At 28.9% G+C, this 19,713-nt stretch overlaps 1 protein-coding gene across 2 annotated transcripts in view; it reads left to right on the plus strand.

The window, feature by feature from the left end:
• Positions 1-19,713, plus strand: part of LOC111623475 (probable ubiquitin carboxyl-terminal hydrolase FAF-X) — a 274,716-nt gene that overhangs the window by 119,773 nt on the left and 135,230 nt on the right. For both annotated transcript variants that reach the window (XM_023366062.1, XM_023366060.1), the window contains 4 exons: positions 6,888-6,995; positions 7,081-7,348; positions 10,640-10,727; positions 15,102-15,153. In XM_023366062.1, coding sequence (XP_023221830.1) covers positions 6,888-6,995; positions 7,081-7,348; positions 10,640-10,727; positions 15,102-15,153 — 516 coding nt within the window. The remainder of the gene's footprint in view (positions 1-6,887; positions 6,996-7,080; positions 7,349-10,639; positions 10,728-15,101; positions 15,154-19,713) is intronic.

A 19,713-nucleotide genomic window follows, 5' to 3' on the forward strand; every position in this document is an offset into this window, starting at 1 on the left:
AGTCTTTTCATCAACCCTCCCAATAATGTTATATCAACCACTTTGGCGACCCCTGCTCTAGATCAATGGTTTTCAACCTTTCTGAGGCACATGCCATTTATATATTTTTTTTATTATGCAGAGCATTAGCATCAATATATTCAAAAACCAATAAGCAATTTGATGTTAACTAGTCTCACAAAACAAGGAAACAATAACCTAATAAACTTTATGGTATTGAATAAAATAGAAACATGGAATTGTGTACAAATAAAGTAATATATTATAGTACATTGGAATATATTTGTTATAAAAGCTTCAAAATCTTTTTTCATAGAACACTTGAGGCAATTGAGAACACTATTCTAGATGGTATGTCAGTTATCAATTGAACTTAAGTTACAATATGTATTAAGTCTTATTGATGATACTATTTATATTATTAGAAAAATTACTTTTATAAAATATTTTTTATAGTTGTAGTTTTTCTTACAATGTAAATTTTTTATGAAGAAATAATTATTTAATTTTTATTAAATATCTCAATATATTTTGTTTTAATATTTGATAACATGCAAATTGTATAACTGATTTTTTTTTTTTTTTTTTAATTTTAAAAATCTGTTTTAAAACTCTTATTATGTAATTTCCCAAATTATGAAAAAATTTTAAATGAAAAAATAGTAATAATAATAATTGAATGAAATAATATATGCTAAAATTTATTATTTAGAATATCCAGATTTGGATCCAAATACTATTTCTCCAAGTAGCAGATATAGTCATATGCAACAAGTTATGGAACGTTTAAATTTTTTAAGGTAACAACTTTTTGCATAATTTTATTTTAATCTTAATTTCTTTAAATTTACATTAATTTCTCACAGTAAATATATTTATTTTTATAAATTTAGTATAAATTAATGTTTAATAAAATAGTTTTATCAATTGTGTTTCATAAGAAATGTTTGCTTATAATTGTTTTGAAATATGTTACCAAACTGCATCTATATATTTAAAAGCAAACAAAGTCACTTAGTTCAAACACTTCCTATTGATCAATTTTGTAAATGACATCTCATATTAAACCTCTTGACCTCTAGATATACAGAAGATTATAAAACTTTGAATATATATATCAAGTGTATCAAATTTTCAGCAATTTTTGATCAGTCAAATGACTAATAATACCATAATTTAGTCTGTTATTAGAATCTTTTGTGTTGTATGATAATTTTTATTTGAAATTAATTAGTTTAATGTGTAAATTTCATAAAAAGAATAAAGCTTCAAATATATTTTAAATGCTTATTTTTTTAAAAAAATTTATATTTTGTCACATGACTGTGATATCACATGCTTCACTTTGATATTATTATGCATAAGAAAGCTGTTTAAAATGTTGAATTTGTTACATATTTTATTTTATTCATTAAAATTATTTGATGTTTAACTATTAAGCATTGAGATCTGAAGTATCTACTAGTGAGGGCATTTGGTCTACATCATTGTGGCAACATGGAAATCTTTTATTGCTTTGTTAAATATCTATTTTAAATTTAAAGTTAATAAGTTATTACTTTCTTTGCTTTCAAATAATTGATTATCAGTTTGTTGGATTATATACAGTTGACCCCCCCATAACACGGTAGATATGTTCCACTTTTTATGAAATTCATGTTCTATGAGTCCTTAAATACATGAGCCAATTACAGCCTGGCACATATGCAGTTTATGGACTACAGCTGTTTGAAAGATTTTCTTCCATAAAGTTAATCGATTCTAGACTAATTTGACTCAACATTTCCAAAACACGTATAATTTTTTGGGAATAATCCATATAAACTATGCTATAAACAAAAAATTGTAGGATTACTTACCGAGTGTGCATCGTTCGACAACGCCATTGTTTAAGCTTGTTTTCATCGTGGAGCGGTGCATCGAATGGCGGGCACTGTTTCCTGATAAATTACTTTTTTTTGCGAAAAATTCGCTGAACTTTGGAGACATCATTAATATAAATATAATTTTTATGGCTGTTAAATAATAAATGGTTTTTAGTAGGTCCGATGCTTGTTTAAACTCAACGGTTTGCATAATATCCACTATTGGTCTAGATTCGACCAATCCTGTCACGACATGAGTTGGTGATGACGTTTTACCTAATTATATGAGTTTTTTTAGTGTGTTTATACAAATACGGTCATGATTTTTTCGCCACTATATACGAATCCCCATTCCGGAACCCGTTTTATAGGCATCTACTGTATATCATAAAATGCAAAACATTTATGTTTCTTACAAATCATGCATTTTATAAACAGAAATGCTGGGCATTCACATTTGAATTGTCTCATTTCTTGAATGGGAGAAAAACATTATATGTATGTGTGTGTATATATATATATATATATATATATATCTGGCAGATTGTAAGCCATTATAGTAAAGTTTAAAAACTAACAATAAGATGTACAATAAATACACTGTCATTTATTTCTGATTATTTATACAAGTATTTTATCAAATATGCAAATCCAAAAATTCTATAATTTTTGCCTAATTAAAAAAATATTAAAAGTAAAAAAACTAAAAACAAAAAAAAAATATTTAAAAATTTTCAGAAATCAATGCCAGAACGATACCTGTTCAGCAGCCACCATTAATTAATGATCATTTAACAGACTATTATATGTGGCTCTTGTAGAATGTATTGTCTATTATGGCTTATAACCATTTGCTATAAACTTCTGAATTTTAAAACATCAAAAATTAATATTTGCAGGGTGCATTGGATGAAAAGCTCAGACACATATTCGCTCATTTTTTAATGTACTTTCACTATGTCCAAGCTGATCAAAATTGATGGATAATCAGCCATGTTCTCTCCTTGTGAGTGCCAAATGATCATGGGTGATCATTTGGTCTCTTACTACAGAGATAAAATGACCACCCATGGGCATTTTCATTGTTGGATTTAGTGCTACATACCCTGGTGGACATGACTTTTGTGTATTTTACTTATCAGTGATAGTGTTGGTTCCTTAAGCATATAGTGCTGGTGTTGGGTTGGGTATTAGAGCATTGCCAAAGAATAGATTTTTTGAAATACACAATAAATGTCTCAGATGAAGAAAGTAAGACACGTTAATTTAATGGAAATTGAATATATGAGGGCTATTTTTTAAATAAAGTCCGTTTGTGAATGAGAGTGAGAATGACGCGCAATTGCAGCAGTGTGCATGAGCATCTGCTTTCAGCATGCTTTGCATGTGTTTAGAGACCGTTTGCAGTTGTCTTGTCTGTCTGTGTGCTGAACTGTAGAAGTTTGTAATGTTTAAGAAAATTGAGTTGCCCGCCAACTGTAAGATATGATCTGTTATTCGATTTCAGCATGAAAGATCACGGCAACTGTCTTTTGGGACAGGAAAGGGACTGGGACTTTGTTAGTGGATTTTATGCCAACGATCAATTCTGATGCTTATTGTGATCTTCAGAAAACTCCAATGTGCCATACAAGACAAGTGGCGTGGCCTAATGTCTTCCGGTGGCAGGCAGCAGATTTCTTTAAAGTCGGAATTTTTAAATGTTTTGAGCAGTATGACAAATGCTTGAACAAAAATGGAAATTATGTATTAATAGAAAAGTAGATAAAAATATATAGAATATGGAAAAAAATATATATTAATGATATTTACAGTATTTTTCTTCTTATTAAAAAANTATATACTAGAGAGGGGAACAGAAGTCACTTTAAAAATTCAGCTTGAAACTTAAAAATGTATATTTGAAAATTGTGAATCAAATACAGCATAATATACAGTAGAAGTTTATTAATCTGGCACCTATGGGACCAGAGTTGTGTCAAGTTATTGAAAATGTCTGATTACCGGATATTTTTGTATTTTCAACATTCATATTTTAAAAATTTGCATGTACAAAATTTTATAGGTTATTTGTGATCTGAATTTTGCAGATATGCTGTATATTTTGTACCAGTGAAAGCATTCAATTCAACACAAACAAGATACTGTAACAAATTGAGTCCTTTTTCTTTATCATATTGCTGTTGATCCTATAGTTGCTATCCTGTCATGTAGCAGTGTGCATTGCTGCACCTCATCTTTGCCTGGATTTTTCATTTGCGGTTTTTAGAAGTCACATCCAAATAAATTTCAATTTGCAGAATACTGGCCTGCCAGATTATTATCAATCAATTCTGTATAATCACCTAATTTCAAATGGTATCAGATTAACAACTTTTACTGTTGTGAGGGTCACCGAATTGGCAGTATCCAAATGTCAGGACTTATCATATGTGGGATGAAGGAAAGTGAGGCAAATAGCTACAGTGACAAACAAACCCGTTTATTTATACTAAGTCTTACAATCTAGAGTGTTTTTGTCTTCTGGTGGCTCTGGACTGTTCAGTTGTTGGCCTCGGGGCAGTCAGTCGATGCTCAATGGTGTGGGAGGTTGTGACGAAGGGTGATAGCCCAAAGTTCAAACAGGATGGTGTTCACTCATGGAGGCAGGGAAAAGTCTGGACAGTTGACTACAGTTGTTAGCTGGGGAAAGTCTGAACAGTGGTTCACACTATCAGAGGCTGGAGAAATCTGGAAGAGGTCTCTACAGTTAACTTCACTAGGAGAAGCATGGAAAAAGTCTGTCTTTGTCTTTGAGATCCAAGTTTTTTAAGATATTCGCTTCCCCGGATCTCTAGCTTTTGATTGGTCGGTTTCCTGTATCTAAGCAGGTGACAGACCATTTCAGGCTACCAAAGGTTTAATTTGATACTGTGTTTTAATCCAATCAAGAGAAATTAATTGCACCTTGAAACTCCTGCTCGTATTTAATTGTTTCAAATTCTTATAAGTCTGACAAAATATCAGCGCTGCATCTCCTTTTAAGGTTATTTAAAAACTTTTTTTTTTCTCGATTAATAATTTTATTATTTCCTGATTTTATTTAGGTTTTTCTTCCAATTTTTACGAACATTAGAATCAAAGCCCGATCCCTTGATTTGACACCTTTATGATATTTTTAACATGTTAGCTCAAGTATCACTCGGGCCTCACACTGTATATAATATTTTTAATTGTTTAATTGATTTTAATCATTGTTGGCATTCATTCCTTTCCCCTCACAGAGGAATTGGGTCTTGACATTCTAGTTCTTCAAACTATTTTGCACTATCTCTTCATTTAACTGTAACTCCATTAAATCTTTCCTAACTGCTGGACAGAGTATGGAAATACAGAGATATAAATAAGTTTTTGAAATGAGTTCACTCTTCTAGACAGGCGTTATTGTAAGGTTTTTTCTACTGAACAAATGTCAGTTTTGTTTTGGCCAAGCCAATAAATCCTGGCATTAATAAGCTGTTCTAAAAGACATAAGATATGTATTATCCTCATTTCTATTTATATCTGTATGATGATTTATTAATTTCAATCATCATTCAATCTTAATCGTTAGACATGAACAGTGTGCACTATGTGCTTGCATGTGATATAATTTACTATACAATAAGTGCACTGTGGTTGTGGAATATAGTTTAATTGATGATATTAATGCTGTGCCCAGTGAACTGAATTGTATTAATGCTTACAGGCCAGTGAATAATCTATATATATAAAAATGAATGTATGTGTGTGTGTCCTTCATGCATTACCACACCGTTTATCCAATTGCCGTGAAACTTTGGGAAGTTGTTTAATATACTCCAGCGAAGGTTTGTGGCATAGTACAATTGCCATGAAGCTTTGGGAAGTTTTTTTTTTTAATACACTCCCGCGAAGGTTTCTGGCATTTACCCTACGATAGATGGTGTGCGTTTACACGAGCATTTGAGCACAGTGTGTTCATTCGATTTCAAATTGTGAAGATCATTTCCCCCCTCCAAAAAATATCTCTATATATGCATTTATTATTTACGATATTTGTTATAATTTTTGTTTAATCACTTTATTTCATCTTTTTTTTTGCTAATTATGTAATCGCTCGAACTTTGTTAAAGCCTTAACTGTATCATGAACAACAACCGAAGTTGTAGAAGGAAATTCGCCTATTTTACCGATCTAGGGATCCCCCTTTTCCAAATTTTAATATCAACTCAAAATAATTTAAAAAGACAAATTACAATAAAACAGTTTATTATCCAACTATGAGAAATTTCACAACACGCCAAGGAAGAGAGGGAGGAGCAATTAAATATTCAAAATTATGAAGGATTAAAAAATATATATAAAAATGGGGAATATCGCACTTCTAACAATCTCTGCGAGTATGTGGGCTAAATTTAAAGAATCCGTGCTTCTCGCTTGGACAACTGTATGTGGCCAACTCATGCGTCGGAAAACCTTTTGATTTATTCGTGTATGTACCAGACGGAAAAACAAAAAATATCGTGTATCCACAAAGCACTCCAATAAATAAATAAAATTGAAACGACACTTTGAAATGTTTTCCTGATGAAAATGAATAATAATAATAAGTTTCAATGAAAATGATAAAATGTAAATTGAATTTTATCATAACGAGTTTGCTTGAATTTCCTTTCTTCTGAGATCGCAGCAATGCGCGACGGGTAAGCTAGTATATCATAAATGCTTCTTCAAATTATCTGTTTTACACCTACATTTTATAAACTTTAAAAGATATATACTGACTTACTTTTCTAAATATTACTGAAAATTATAAAGTAATCATAACAAATAATTTGAGATGTAGGTACAATAAAAGGTTTAAAATAGGAGTACAAACATTGAAAAATACTTTTGGATTAACCCAATGTTTAAATAAATTTTGATAACTTTAGTTTGTATAATTATGATTTTATTGTAAATTTTAAATTATTTTTGAAAATTATGTAAATTTTTTAATTAATTCTATAAATTTAAATATAGGTTTTGAATTTATTGTGGAATTTGGCCCACAGTGATGATGTTCCAACAGATATTATGGACCAAGCTCTTTCTGCACATGTTAAAATATTGGACTACAGTTGTTCTCAAGTGAGACCAAAGTGTTACAGTTGATTATTAAAAATATAATCTTGTTTTATGCATTTAAATATTTATGGTAAAACTATTTATGTAGGACCGAGATGCTCAAAAAACTCATTGGTTAGATAGATGTGTAGAAGAATTAAAAGGAGATAAATGGGTCCTTCCAGCTTTGAAACAAATTAAAGAAATTTGCTGTTTATATTCAGAAACACCTCCAAATTTTAATCACCCTCAGAGATCACCTCATATATTGTGTAGACATCAAATTATTAGTAGATTGCAACAACAACATTCTTTAGTTATTTTAGTGGCTGATAATCTCACAGCTTATATGAAGAAAGCTCACTTAATTGCTAAAGGTAATTATGATTTACTAAATTTAATTTTTTTATATGTACGTGAAAAAGCTAATAGCTTATATTTCAGAAGTAAGAATTTTGATGCATTAAAATTTTCAGTGTAAAGTTATTTTACTATAAATTGATGATTTAGTAAATAAAAAATCCAATTCAATCAACATAATTTAATTCAAAATTTTTGGTTAATATAGCAACTTTTAGTTACTTTACAAAACATTTATTATTCAAATACTGTTGACTCTCAATTTTATGGATTCCAAGATAAAGGATTTTGGAAACAACAGATCAAACCATTTGTTCCAAGACATCTGTTGGAATGGAATTACAGAAAGTGTTTATTTGGTTGAAAAGAGAATATTTGACTGCTGATACATAGCTGTTATATCGAAAATAAAAAGGATTGATTGATATAAACATCATACTTGCATACTTTCATTAAAAGGGTTGAATGGAAAAATGGTATATCCCACATTAAGAAGTATTCAAGAAAAAGGAAAATTTGTGTTTTAACTCACCACCATTTTAATGTACAGTGCTTTATTAATGCGAATGTACAACCTGTAGAGCATGCAACTGTACCATGAAAGTTTCTTGGAAGATGGATTGATGATGCATAAATCCAAATTTGTTAGTAATTGATTTTTTGTATTTTTGTGGGATTTGCCATTTTCCACTCAGTCCTTTATTTGTTAGAAGTATCAGTAGTGATGCTTCTATCTTGGTGCTTCAAATAATATATACATTATATATTAGTTATATTATGTTTTTTCATGTCTTAATCAACTAGGGTTATTTAATTTTATTATTTTTGATAGCAAATGTACTAAAATAATCCAGAAGTGTTAAAATAAGTAAAATTGCTGAATACAGATTGAGAGAGCTGTACAGAAGGAAATACGTGTCTTTAATGAAAAATCACAATTATGATAATATGTGTATATGTTATACACTGAATGATCACTAAATTAGGAACACCTTCCTAATAATGGGTTGATCCACCTTTCTCAGTGATCATGGTTTGCAAACACCCAGGATGGATGCTATAAGATGCCAAACATCCTCTATTCCTAACTGGACATATGCCTCAATCAGTTTTATCAGTTGGTGTACATTTTGCAGAGGAGTGAGTGACAATCTCACCACACATTCCATCATATCTCAATCGTGTTCAATAATATTGCAGACTAGTGAGTTTGGGGGCAAATACAGGGCATGAAATTCATTGCAGTGTTTTTCCAACCATTCTTGTCTGATGACATGTGCATTATTATGTTGAAACATGATATCTTATGTCAGGAAACATAGCATGGAGATATGGATGTGGATGATTTCCTAACAGGTCCTTGTATCATTCACCATTTAAGGATTGTGGAATGACAAGCAATGGTCCTAGTCCTTGCCAAGAGAATATTCCCAGACCATGATAACCCCACCACCAGCTTGTTGAATCCAACTGTGCAACCAGGGGATATGGCTTCATGCTGTTTACACTAGATTCAGATGTGGCCATCAGTGTGGTTCAGCATGAAACTGGACTCATCACTCCAGACAACTTTCTTCCACATGTCCAGGGTCCACTGACAATTTTCCTCACCCATGCAAGGTGTTGTTTGCAGTAACACATGGTCAACAAAGAAACCTCTTCAGGTTGATGGCTAGTTTTAAAGTGTTAAAATAAAATATGTTATTTTATTTTAACACTTTAAAAATATTTTGAAAATAAAATATCTTATAATAAATATTGTGATAAAACAGAAGAAATGAGAAGATTTTTACCATGGACTTATCTTGAATACTTGTGCTTAACTTTAATTATTCTTGAATTAAGCAAGATTAAGTTAGTTAGTTTTCATATTAACATTTAATTATCTAAAATGTAAAATATCATAATACTATCAATTTTTATTGTAATTATATACTGAAATTGCAAATCTTAATGATGAATATAAAATAAAAAATTTAAAGACACTTGCAATATTGATGATTTTGTTTTTGTTAGGATAAGCTGATAGTTTATTCAGTTCCAGTGTATTGCATTAATATAATATTAAAAGCTTTATTAATATAATTTTGTATGATTTTAAAATTTATAAAGTGTAATAATTGTTAGTGTTCTGTTAATATTGTATTGTAAATAATAGTTTTAGACATGACATTTCATTAACAAGAACATATAAATACAAAATCATATAAAGCAGGCTACTGAATAGAATGCTATTTATTAATTGCAAAATATCACTATTGTTACTCTCTATAACATTTATAATTTGCTTTAATTATTAGTATTGTACAGCATATCCAAATATGTTTTGCATTCCTCTAGATCAGGGGTCGTCAAACTTTTTTGATCGTTGACACCCTACAACTTTTTGAAATCTTGCATCGACTCCCACCAAAAAGTTTGTTAGAAGTAAAAAAAAGCTCTTACTATTTTAATATATATCTTTTAATTTTACATATTTTACATTCATTGTACTGTACATATGTTAATCATTTTTGTAACTGACAATCAATGAGACAGATAAGCTTGATAATCCTTAGCAAGATTAGGAATATTCAGTTCAAAATTTGTAAGTTTTAGTCTTTTCATCAACCCTCCCAATAATGTTATATCAACCACTTTGGCGACCCCTGCTCTAGATCAATGGTTTTCAACCTTTCTGAGGCACATGCCATTTATATATTTTTTTTATTATGCAGAGCATTAGCATCAATATATTCAAAAACCAATAAGCAATTTGATGTTAACTAGTCTCACAAAACAAGGAAACAATAACCTAATAAACTTTATGGTATTGAATAAAATAGAAACATGGAATTGTGTACAAATAAAGTAATATATTATAGTACATTGGAATATATTTGTTATAAAAGCTTCAAAATCTTTTTTCATAGAACACTTGAGGCAATTGAGAACACTATTCTAGATGGTATGTCAGTTATCAATTGAACTTAAGTTACAATATGTATTAAGTCTTATTGATGATACTATTTATATTATTAGAAAAATTACTTTTATAAAATATTTTTTATAGTTGTAGTTTTTCTTACAATGTAAATTTTTTATGAAGAAATAATTATTTAATTTTTATTAAATATCTCAATATATTTTGTTTTAATATTTGATAACATGCAAATTGTATAACTGATTTTTTTTTTTTTTTTTTAATTTTAAAAATCTGTTTTAAAACTCTTATTATGTAATTTCCCAAATTATGAAAAAATTTTAAATGAAAAAATAGTAATAATAATAATTGAATGAAATAATATATGCTAAAATTTATTATTTAGAATATCCAGATTTGGATCCAAATACTATTTCTCCAAGTAGCAGATATAGTCATATGCAACAAGTTATGGAACGTTTAAATTTTTTAAGGTAACAACTTTTTGCATAATTTTATTTTAATCTTAATTTCTTTAAATTTACATTAATTTCTCACAGTAAATATATTTATTTTTATAAATTTAGTATAAATTAATGTTTAATAAAATAGTTTTATCAATTGTGTTTCATAAGAAATGTTTGCTTATAATTGTTTTGAAATATGTTACCAAACTGCATCTATATATTTAAAAGCAAACAAAGTCACTTAGTTCAAACACTTCCTATTGATCAATTTTGTAAATGACATCTCATATTAAACCTCTTGACCTCTAGATATACAGAAGATTATAAAACTTTGAATATATATATCAAGTGTATCAAATTTTCAGCAATTTTTGATCAGTCAAATGACTAATAATACCATAATTTAGTCTGTTATTAGAATCTTTTGTGTTGTATGATAATTTTTATTTGAAATTAATTAGTTTAATGTGTAAATTTCATAAAAAGAATAAAGCTTCAAATATATTTTAAATGCTTATTTTTTTAAAAAAATTTATATTTTGTCACATGACTGTGATATCACATGCTTCACTTTGATATTATTATGCATAAGAAAGCTGTTTAAAATGTTGAATTTGTTACATATTTTATTTTATTCATTAAAATTATTTGATGTTTAACTATTAAGCATTGAGATCTGAAGTATCTACTAGTGAGGGCATTTGGTCTACATCATTGTGGCAACATGGAAATCTTTTATTGCTTTGTTAAATATCTATTTTAAATTTAAAGTTAATAAGTTATTACTTTCTTTGCTTTCAAATAATTGATTATCAGTTTGTTGGATTATATACAGTTGACCCCCCATAACACGGTAGATATGTTCCACTTTTTATGAAATTCATGTTCTATGAGTCCTTAAATACATGAGCCAATTACAGCCTGGCACATATGCAGTTTATGGACTACAGCTGTTTGAAAGATTTTCTTCCATAAAGTTAATCGATTCTAGACTAATTTGACTCAACATTTCCAAAACACGTATAATTTTTTGGGAATAATCCATATAAACTATGCTATAAACAAAAAATTGTAGGATTACTTACCGAGTGTGCATCGTTCGACAACGCCATTGTTTAAGCTTGTTTTCATCGTGGAGCGGTGCATCGAATGGCGGGCACTGTTTCCTGATAAATTACTTTTTTTTGCGAAAAATTCGCTGAACTTTGGAGACATCATTAATATAAATATAATTTTTATGGCTGTTAAATAATAAATGGTTTTTAGTAGGTCCGATGCTTGTTTAAACTCAACGGTTTGCATAATATCCACTATTGGTCTAGATTCGACCAATCCTGTCACGACATGAGTTGGTGATGACGTTTTACCTAATTATATGAGTTTTTTTAGTGTGTTTATACAAATACGGTCATGATTTTTTCGCCACTATATACGAATCCCCATTCCGGAACCCGTTTTATAGGCATCTACTGTATATCATAAAATGCAAAACATTTATGTTTCTTACAAATCATGCATTTTATAAACAGAAATGCTGGGCATTCACATTTGAATTGTCTCATTTCTTGAATGGGAGAAAAACATTATATGTATGTGTGTGTATATATATATATATATATATATATATCTGGCAGATTGTAAGCCATTATAGTAAAGTTTAAAAACTAACAATAAGATGTACAATAAATACACTGTCATTTATTTCTGATTATTTATACAAGTATTTTATCAAATATGCAAATCCAAAAATTCTATAATTTTTGCCTAATTAAAAAAATATTAAAAGTAAAAAAACTAAAAACAAAAAAAAAATATTTAAAAATTTTCAGAAATCAATGCCAGAACGATACCTGTTCAGCAGCCACCATTAATTAATGATCATTTAACAGACTATTATATGTGGCTCTTGTAGAATGTATTGTCTATTATGGCTTATAACCATTTGCTATAAACTTCTGAATTTTAAAACATCAAAAATTAATATTTGCAGGGTGCATTGGATGAAAAGCTCAGACACATATTCGCTCATTTTTTAATGTACTTTCACTATGTCCAAGCTGATCAAAATTGATGGATAATCAGCCATGTTCTCTCCTTGTGAGTGCCAAATGATCATGGGTGATCATTTGGTCTCTTACTACAGAGATAAAATGACCACCCATGGGCATTTTCATTGTTGGATTTAGTGCTACATACCCTGGTGGACATGACTTTTGTGTATTTTACTTATCAGTGATAGTGTTGGTTCCTTAAGCATATAGTGCTGGTGTTGGGTTGGGTATTAGAGCATTGCCAAAGAATAGATTTTTTGAAATACACAATAAATGTCTCAGATGAAGAAAGTAAGACACGTTAATTTAATGGAAATTGAATATATGAGGGCTATTTTTTAAATAAAGTCCGTTTGTGAATGAGAGTGAGAATGACGCGCAATTGCAGCAGTGTGCATGAGCATCTGCTTTCAGCATGCTTTGCATGTGTTTAGAGACCGTTTGCAGTTGTCTTGTCTGTCTGTGTGCTGAACTGTAGAAGTTTGTAATGTTTAAGAAAATTGAGTTGCCCGCCAACTGTAAGATATGATCTGTTATTCGATTTCAGCATGAAAGATCACGGCAACTGTCTTTTGGGACAGGAAAGGGACTGGGACTTTGTTAGTGGATTTTATGCCAACGATCAATTCTGATGCTTATTGTGATCTTCAGAAAACTCCAATGTGCCATACAAGACAAGTGGCGTGGCCTAATGTCTTCCGGTGGCAGGCAGCAGATTTCTTTAAAGTCGGAATTTTTAAATGTTTTGAGCAGTATGACAAATGCTTGAACAAAAATGGAAATTATGTATTAATAGAAAAGTAGATAAAAATATATAGAATATGGAAAAAAATATATATTAATGATATTTACAGTATTTTTCTTCTTATTAAAAAACGGGCCTTATTTAAAAAATAGCCCTCGTATTTATATTTCATTTTGTGTTTGAAAATAACTGAGACAGAATTCGAATATCACACTTTTAACATATTTTGCTCACTTTTGGCATGTTTTCTGGCATGAGTAGCATCATATTGCCAACTGAAATTTTTATAATGAATCGCTTTTTGATCACACTGTTTCTGCCCTAAAGCTTCCTTCAATAAGTAAATTTGATTTGATCTAGAAAATACATTTTACAGGTGTTTTTTCTTCCTGGATATCAAAGCCACTGGTGTTTGATGTTCACAGTGGACACATGGTCGAAGTAAGCAAAAATTGTCTGTGGGATATTGTGCCCACCTACAGTCACTTCCAAAAGTACACTTTTTCCACAAAAACAGATGACAAACATTAAAATAGCGAAAGTAAAATACATTAGTCATGATTTAAAACTGAAAAAAGTTTGGTCCTAGGTTCATATAAATGTTTTATTGCATGGTACTTAATGTATTAAAAAAGTTTTGTAGTGTACTTTAAATTTTTATTCAATAAAATATTGTTCTTAGTAGCTGTTTGATTTAGTCACATCATGTAATCTGCCATTTGGATGGACAAATTTACTAGGCAGTTTATGAACATAGAAAACTTTCTTGACGACATTGTGCATCTTTATTAAATAGTAAATTAATATGAATCAAATAGAATATTTTATTTGTGAATTAGAAATTTATGTTATGAGATCATTATACAAATAAATAATATAAATAATAATGCTATATTGCTGAACATTTATCCTTCATTATACTTTGATAGCTACTTTTTTCTTACTGAATTTAATATTTTAATATTAAATTCAAAAGCATTAAATTTCATAGATTTTGTAAAGACTGTGCAATAAAAGATTACAGTTTGCTGTTTTTATAATAATGCATGAAATAAGAAATATGCAAAGATTTTTTGCTTGAATGAATACAGAAAAATATTTACAAAAAAGGAAATCTCATTTGTTGTATTGATTAGACCAGTGTTTCTCAACCTCTAACAAATCGTCGCCCCCCTTCAACGTAGTATCGCCCCCTTCACTTCAAAATTCTGATGCTGAGGGCCAGGTCTAACGCCAAATTCGTACTGCGTTGAATAGACTAGTGACTAGTATAATGTTATTTGTTTAATTATTGTATGATATAACGAATAAAATAACTAATTAATCTTAATATAATGTTTTACTATATCGCCCAGAAAATTGTTTTTCGCCCCTCAAAATATAAATTGTTACAAATCGCCCCTCAACATGGAAAAACGCCCACATGGGGGCAATATCGCCCCCGTTGAGAAACACTGGATTAGACCCACAAGTATCTGAAAGACATAGCAGTAAAGAGTAATGCCCATAAAAATGTATGGTATATAAATTATTAAATGTAGTAATTAGGTTATAAATACATTTTAAAAAATGTACATATTTATTCTGAATTATTCTGTTGTATAGGTTTCTATTAAAAGATGGACAACTATGGCTATGTGCACCTCAAGCAAAACAAGCAAGTATTATTACTGATATGTTACTTATAGGAAATCCAAAAATATATAAATAAGGTTACAAAAACTAATCTTATTTTGAAAAAGAAAACTATTATTGTGAATTTTATTAACTTGTAATTTTACATTTAATTTTAATATTGAACTTAAAATTAATTTGTAGATTGTTTTGTTGATAAATTATATTAATTTTATCTAACATGATGCTTTAGACTTTGTTTATATAAAATGAAATCAGATGATTATGGTAAAGTAATTTAAAATAGCAGACTTCAGAAGAAATTTGTAAAATTATAAAAATATAAACATTAGTATAAGAAAAATTTTAGAAAGTACTGAAAAACCATTATAAAATATTAACTGTTAAATAAATTATTATGATTTTAGCAGTAGCAAATATTCTTAAATCATTACTAAAACTGTATAAAAATTTTCCTATAGAAAATAATAATATTTTTAATTGCTAATGTTTTAGTTTACAGAATGCTTTTATTAGTTTGGATATAGTTTGTATAAAATGGCAAAAACAGTCTATTTAAAAATTATCAAGACTAAACCTCTAAAAATGTTTAAATAGTTTGAAGACAACAAAATTTATTATATAATAAATGTGTTTCAGAACTTACATTTTTCATTTACTTATTACCATTGTTATAAACAAAGAAAATAGAATTAAAAATTAATTTTAAATCAAATTTAAATTTCATTATAGCATGTTCCTGTTAGAGTGCAGTGAATGCATTGAGTATTGTTAATTAATCAAGCATACAGTCACTCACTGAAATTAAAATTAATTTTAAAAAAAACAACAAAAAATACTTGTATATGTTGAAACTATTGAAATGTGGACATAAGGAATGTATAAATATGGTAGATAATGTTTTAAAACTCTAGGTATGTTAGGATCTATATTTAAGGGTTTGAGTGATAGACATTTCTTCTTATTAATTTAATGGTTTTTAGATTATTATGATCTTGAGTTCTTTTGCTGTTATAATTACTGATTGTATTAACTGAAGTTCACAATGTATGTGATAAACTTTTTTATTATAAACAGTAAAAACTGCTTAGGCAACCACCTGCATTCGATGGACACCTGTCAAAATGGACAAAAATTTCTGGCATGGAATAGTTTATACATAGAGTCTTTGTATAAGTTACTTGTATTAAACAACCACCTGTGTAATGCAACTGCAGGCATCGATTTTTGGTCCAAAACAACATACAACAACTGTAATAAGCGGCCACTTCTGCAACTATATCTGGTCTAAACTATTTTTCGAACCCATCTCAAAAACATTTTCCCTTCCTAATATAATGAATTAGTCTAAACCAGGGGTCAGCAACCTTTTGAGTCGGAAGAGCCAAAAATTACAATTTACAAAATTTCAAATTTTTAAAGAGCCACAAAATTTTTTCTTGCCAACAATAAATAGTACTCGCATAAATAAAGTTTTTTGATTAAAAAACTAATCTATTTATTCATAAGAAAAAATATCTATTTATTCATATATAAGTAGTGTTTTTCACAACAAATTAGATAATATATATATGGCATTATTAGATAATTACTTATTATTTAAGTAAATTATTACTACAATTAAACATTTACTTACAACACTAACTTGTACTTCAATAACAAACAATTGAGCAAACAAATTCAATGGATGCGTTGGCTTTGCATGGTTTTAGAAAGTTTGGATAAATTTGGCTCATAACTTGTTGTTTTAAGTTTCAAACACGACTCTAAATTTTCATTTTTTAGTTGGCTTCTTACTTTACTTTTAATTATATTCATGCAAGAGAACGCTTGCTCGCATGAATATGTCGATCCGAAGATAGTCAGCACTCCAAATGCCAACTTCTCTTCTCTTTTTTTTTTTTTGTAGATGCCATGCTTGGGGTGAAGCTGTAATAAAGAATTTTTGGATCAATGGTATTATCTCCCCCCAGAAAATATCAATGCTATTATTTCCCCCCAGGATAAAATGTCAAAAATATAAAGATAAAAATTATATAAATAAGTTTAAGAAGTCTTATTAGTCAATTAATTTCAATACACTCACATATTTTAAAAATCTCGTTTCCTATGAAGTGCTCTCTCCACATAAACTCAGCTAAATAAGGTCATTTTAAGGAATCATAATTATTTTTTAGAAAATATCAATGGTATTATTTAGGTATCCAAAATAACAGATGACAGGTTTTGCAATTATTTACTATGTCAACGTATACCTAAGTAAATACATACGTGAAGCTAGGCATAATGAAATATAATTTGTCAAAAAACATTTTACAACGATATTTCCCAATTAANTTAATGTTTAATAAAATAGTTTTATCAATTGTGTTTCATAAGAAATGTTTGCTTATAATTGTTTTGAAATATGTTACCAAACTGCATCTATATATTTAAAAGCAAACAAAGTCACTTAGTTCAAACACTTCCTATTGATCAATTTTGTAAATGACATCTCATATTAAACCTCTTGACCTCTAGATATACAGAAGATTATAAAACTTTGAATATATATATCAAGTGTATCAAATTTTCAGCAATTTTTGATCAGTCAAATGACTAATAATACCATAATTTAGTCTGTTATTAGAATCTTTTGTGTTGTATGATAATTTTTATTTGAAATTAATTAGTTTAATGTGTAAATTTCATAAAAAGAATAAAGCTTCAAATATATTTTAAATGCTTATTTTTTTAAAAAAATTTATATTTTGTCACATGACTGTGATATCACATGCTTCACTTTGATATTATTATGCATAAGAAAGCTGTTTAAAATGTTGAATTTGTTACATATTTTATTTTATTCATTAAAATTATTTGATGTTTAACTATTAAGCATTGAGATCTGAAGTATCTACTAGTGAGGGCATTTGGTCTACATCATTGTGGCAACATGGAAATCTTTTATTGCTTTGTTAAATATCTATTTTAAATTTAAAGTTAATAAGTTATTACTTTCTTTGCTTTCAAATAATTGATTATCAGTTTGTTGGATTATATACAGTTGACCCTTCCATAACACGGTAGATATGTTCCACTTTTTATGAAATTCATGTTCTATGAGTCCTTAAATACATGAGCCAATTACAGCCTGGCACATATGCAGTTTATGGACTACAGCTGTTTGAAAGATTTTCTTCCATAAAGTTAATCGATTCTAGACTAATTTGACTCAACATTTCCAAAACACGTATAATTTTTTGGGAATAATCCATATAAACTATGCTATAAACAAAAAATTGTAGGATTACTTACCGAGTGTGCATCGTTCGACAACGCCATTGTTTAAGCTTGTTTTCATCGTGGAGCGGTGCATCGAATGGCGGGCACTGTTTCCTGATAAATTACTTTTTTTTGCGAAAAATTCGCTGAACTTTGGAGACATCATTAATATAAATATAATTTTTATGGCTGTTAAATAATAAATGGTTTTTAGTAGGTCCGATGCTTGTTTAAACTCAACGGTTTGCATAATATCCACTATTGGTCTAGATTCGACCAATCCTGTCACGACATGAGTTGGTGATGACGTTTTACCTAATTATATGAGTTTTTTTAGTGTGTTTATACAAATACGGTCATGATTTTTTCGCCACTATATACGAATCCCCATTCCGGAACCCGTTTTATAGGCATCTACTGTATATCATAAAATGCAAAACATTTATGTTTCTTACAAATCATGCATTTTATAAACAGAAATGCTGGGCATTCACATTTGAATTGTCTCATTTCTTGAATGGGAGAAAAACATTATATGTATGTGTGTGTATATATATATATATATATATATATATCTGGCAGATTGTAAGCCATTATAGTAAAGTTTAAAAACTAACAATAAGATGTACAATAAATACACTGTCATTTATTTCTGATTATTTATACAAGTATTTTATCAAATATGCAAATCCAAAAATTCTATAATTTTTGCCTAATTAAAAAAATATTAAAAGTAAAAAAACTAAAAACAAAAAAAAAATATTTAAAAATTTTCAGAAATCAATGCCAGAACGATACCTGTTCAGCAGCCACCATTAATTAATGATCATTTAACAGACTATTATATGTGGCTCTTGTAGAATGTATTGTCTATTATGGCTTATAACCATTTGCTATAAACTTCTGAATTTTAAAACATCAAAAATTAATATTTGCAGGGTGCATTGGATGAAAAGCTCAGACACATATTCGCTCATTTTTTAATGTACTTTCACTATGTCCAAGCTGATCAAAATTGATGGATAATCAGCCATGTTCTCTCCTTGTGAGTGCCAAATGATCATGGGTGATCATTTGGTCTCTTACTACAGAGATAAAATGACCACCCATGGGCATTTTCATTGTTGGATTTAGTGCTACATACCCTGGTGGACATGACTTTTGTGTATTTTACTTATCAGTGATAGTGTTGGTTCCTTAAGCATATAGTGCTGGTGTTGGGTTGGGTATTAGAGCATTGCCAAAGAATAGATTTTTTGAAATACACAATAAATGTCTCAGATGAAGAAAGTAAGACACGTTAATTTAATGGAAATTG

Source organism: Centruroides sculpturatus, unplaced genomic scaffold, assembly GCF_000671375.1.
Source record: "Centruroides sculpturatus isolate CEXI.00-Female unplaced genomic scaffold, Cexi_2.0 scaffold115, whole genome shotgun sequence".
NCBI lineage: Eukaryota > Metazoa > Arthropoda > Arachnida > Scorpiones > Buthidae > Centruroides > Centruroides sculpturatus.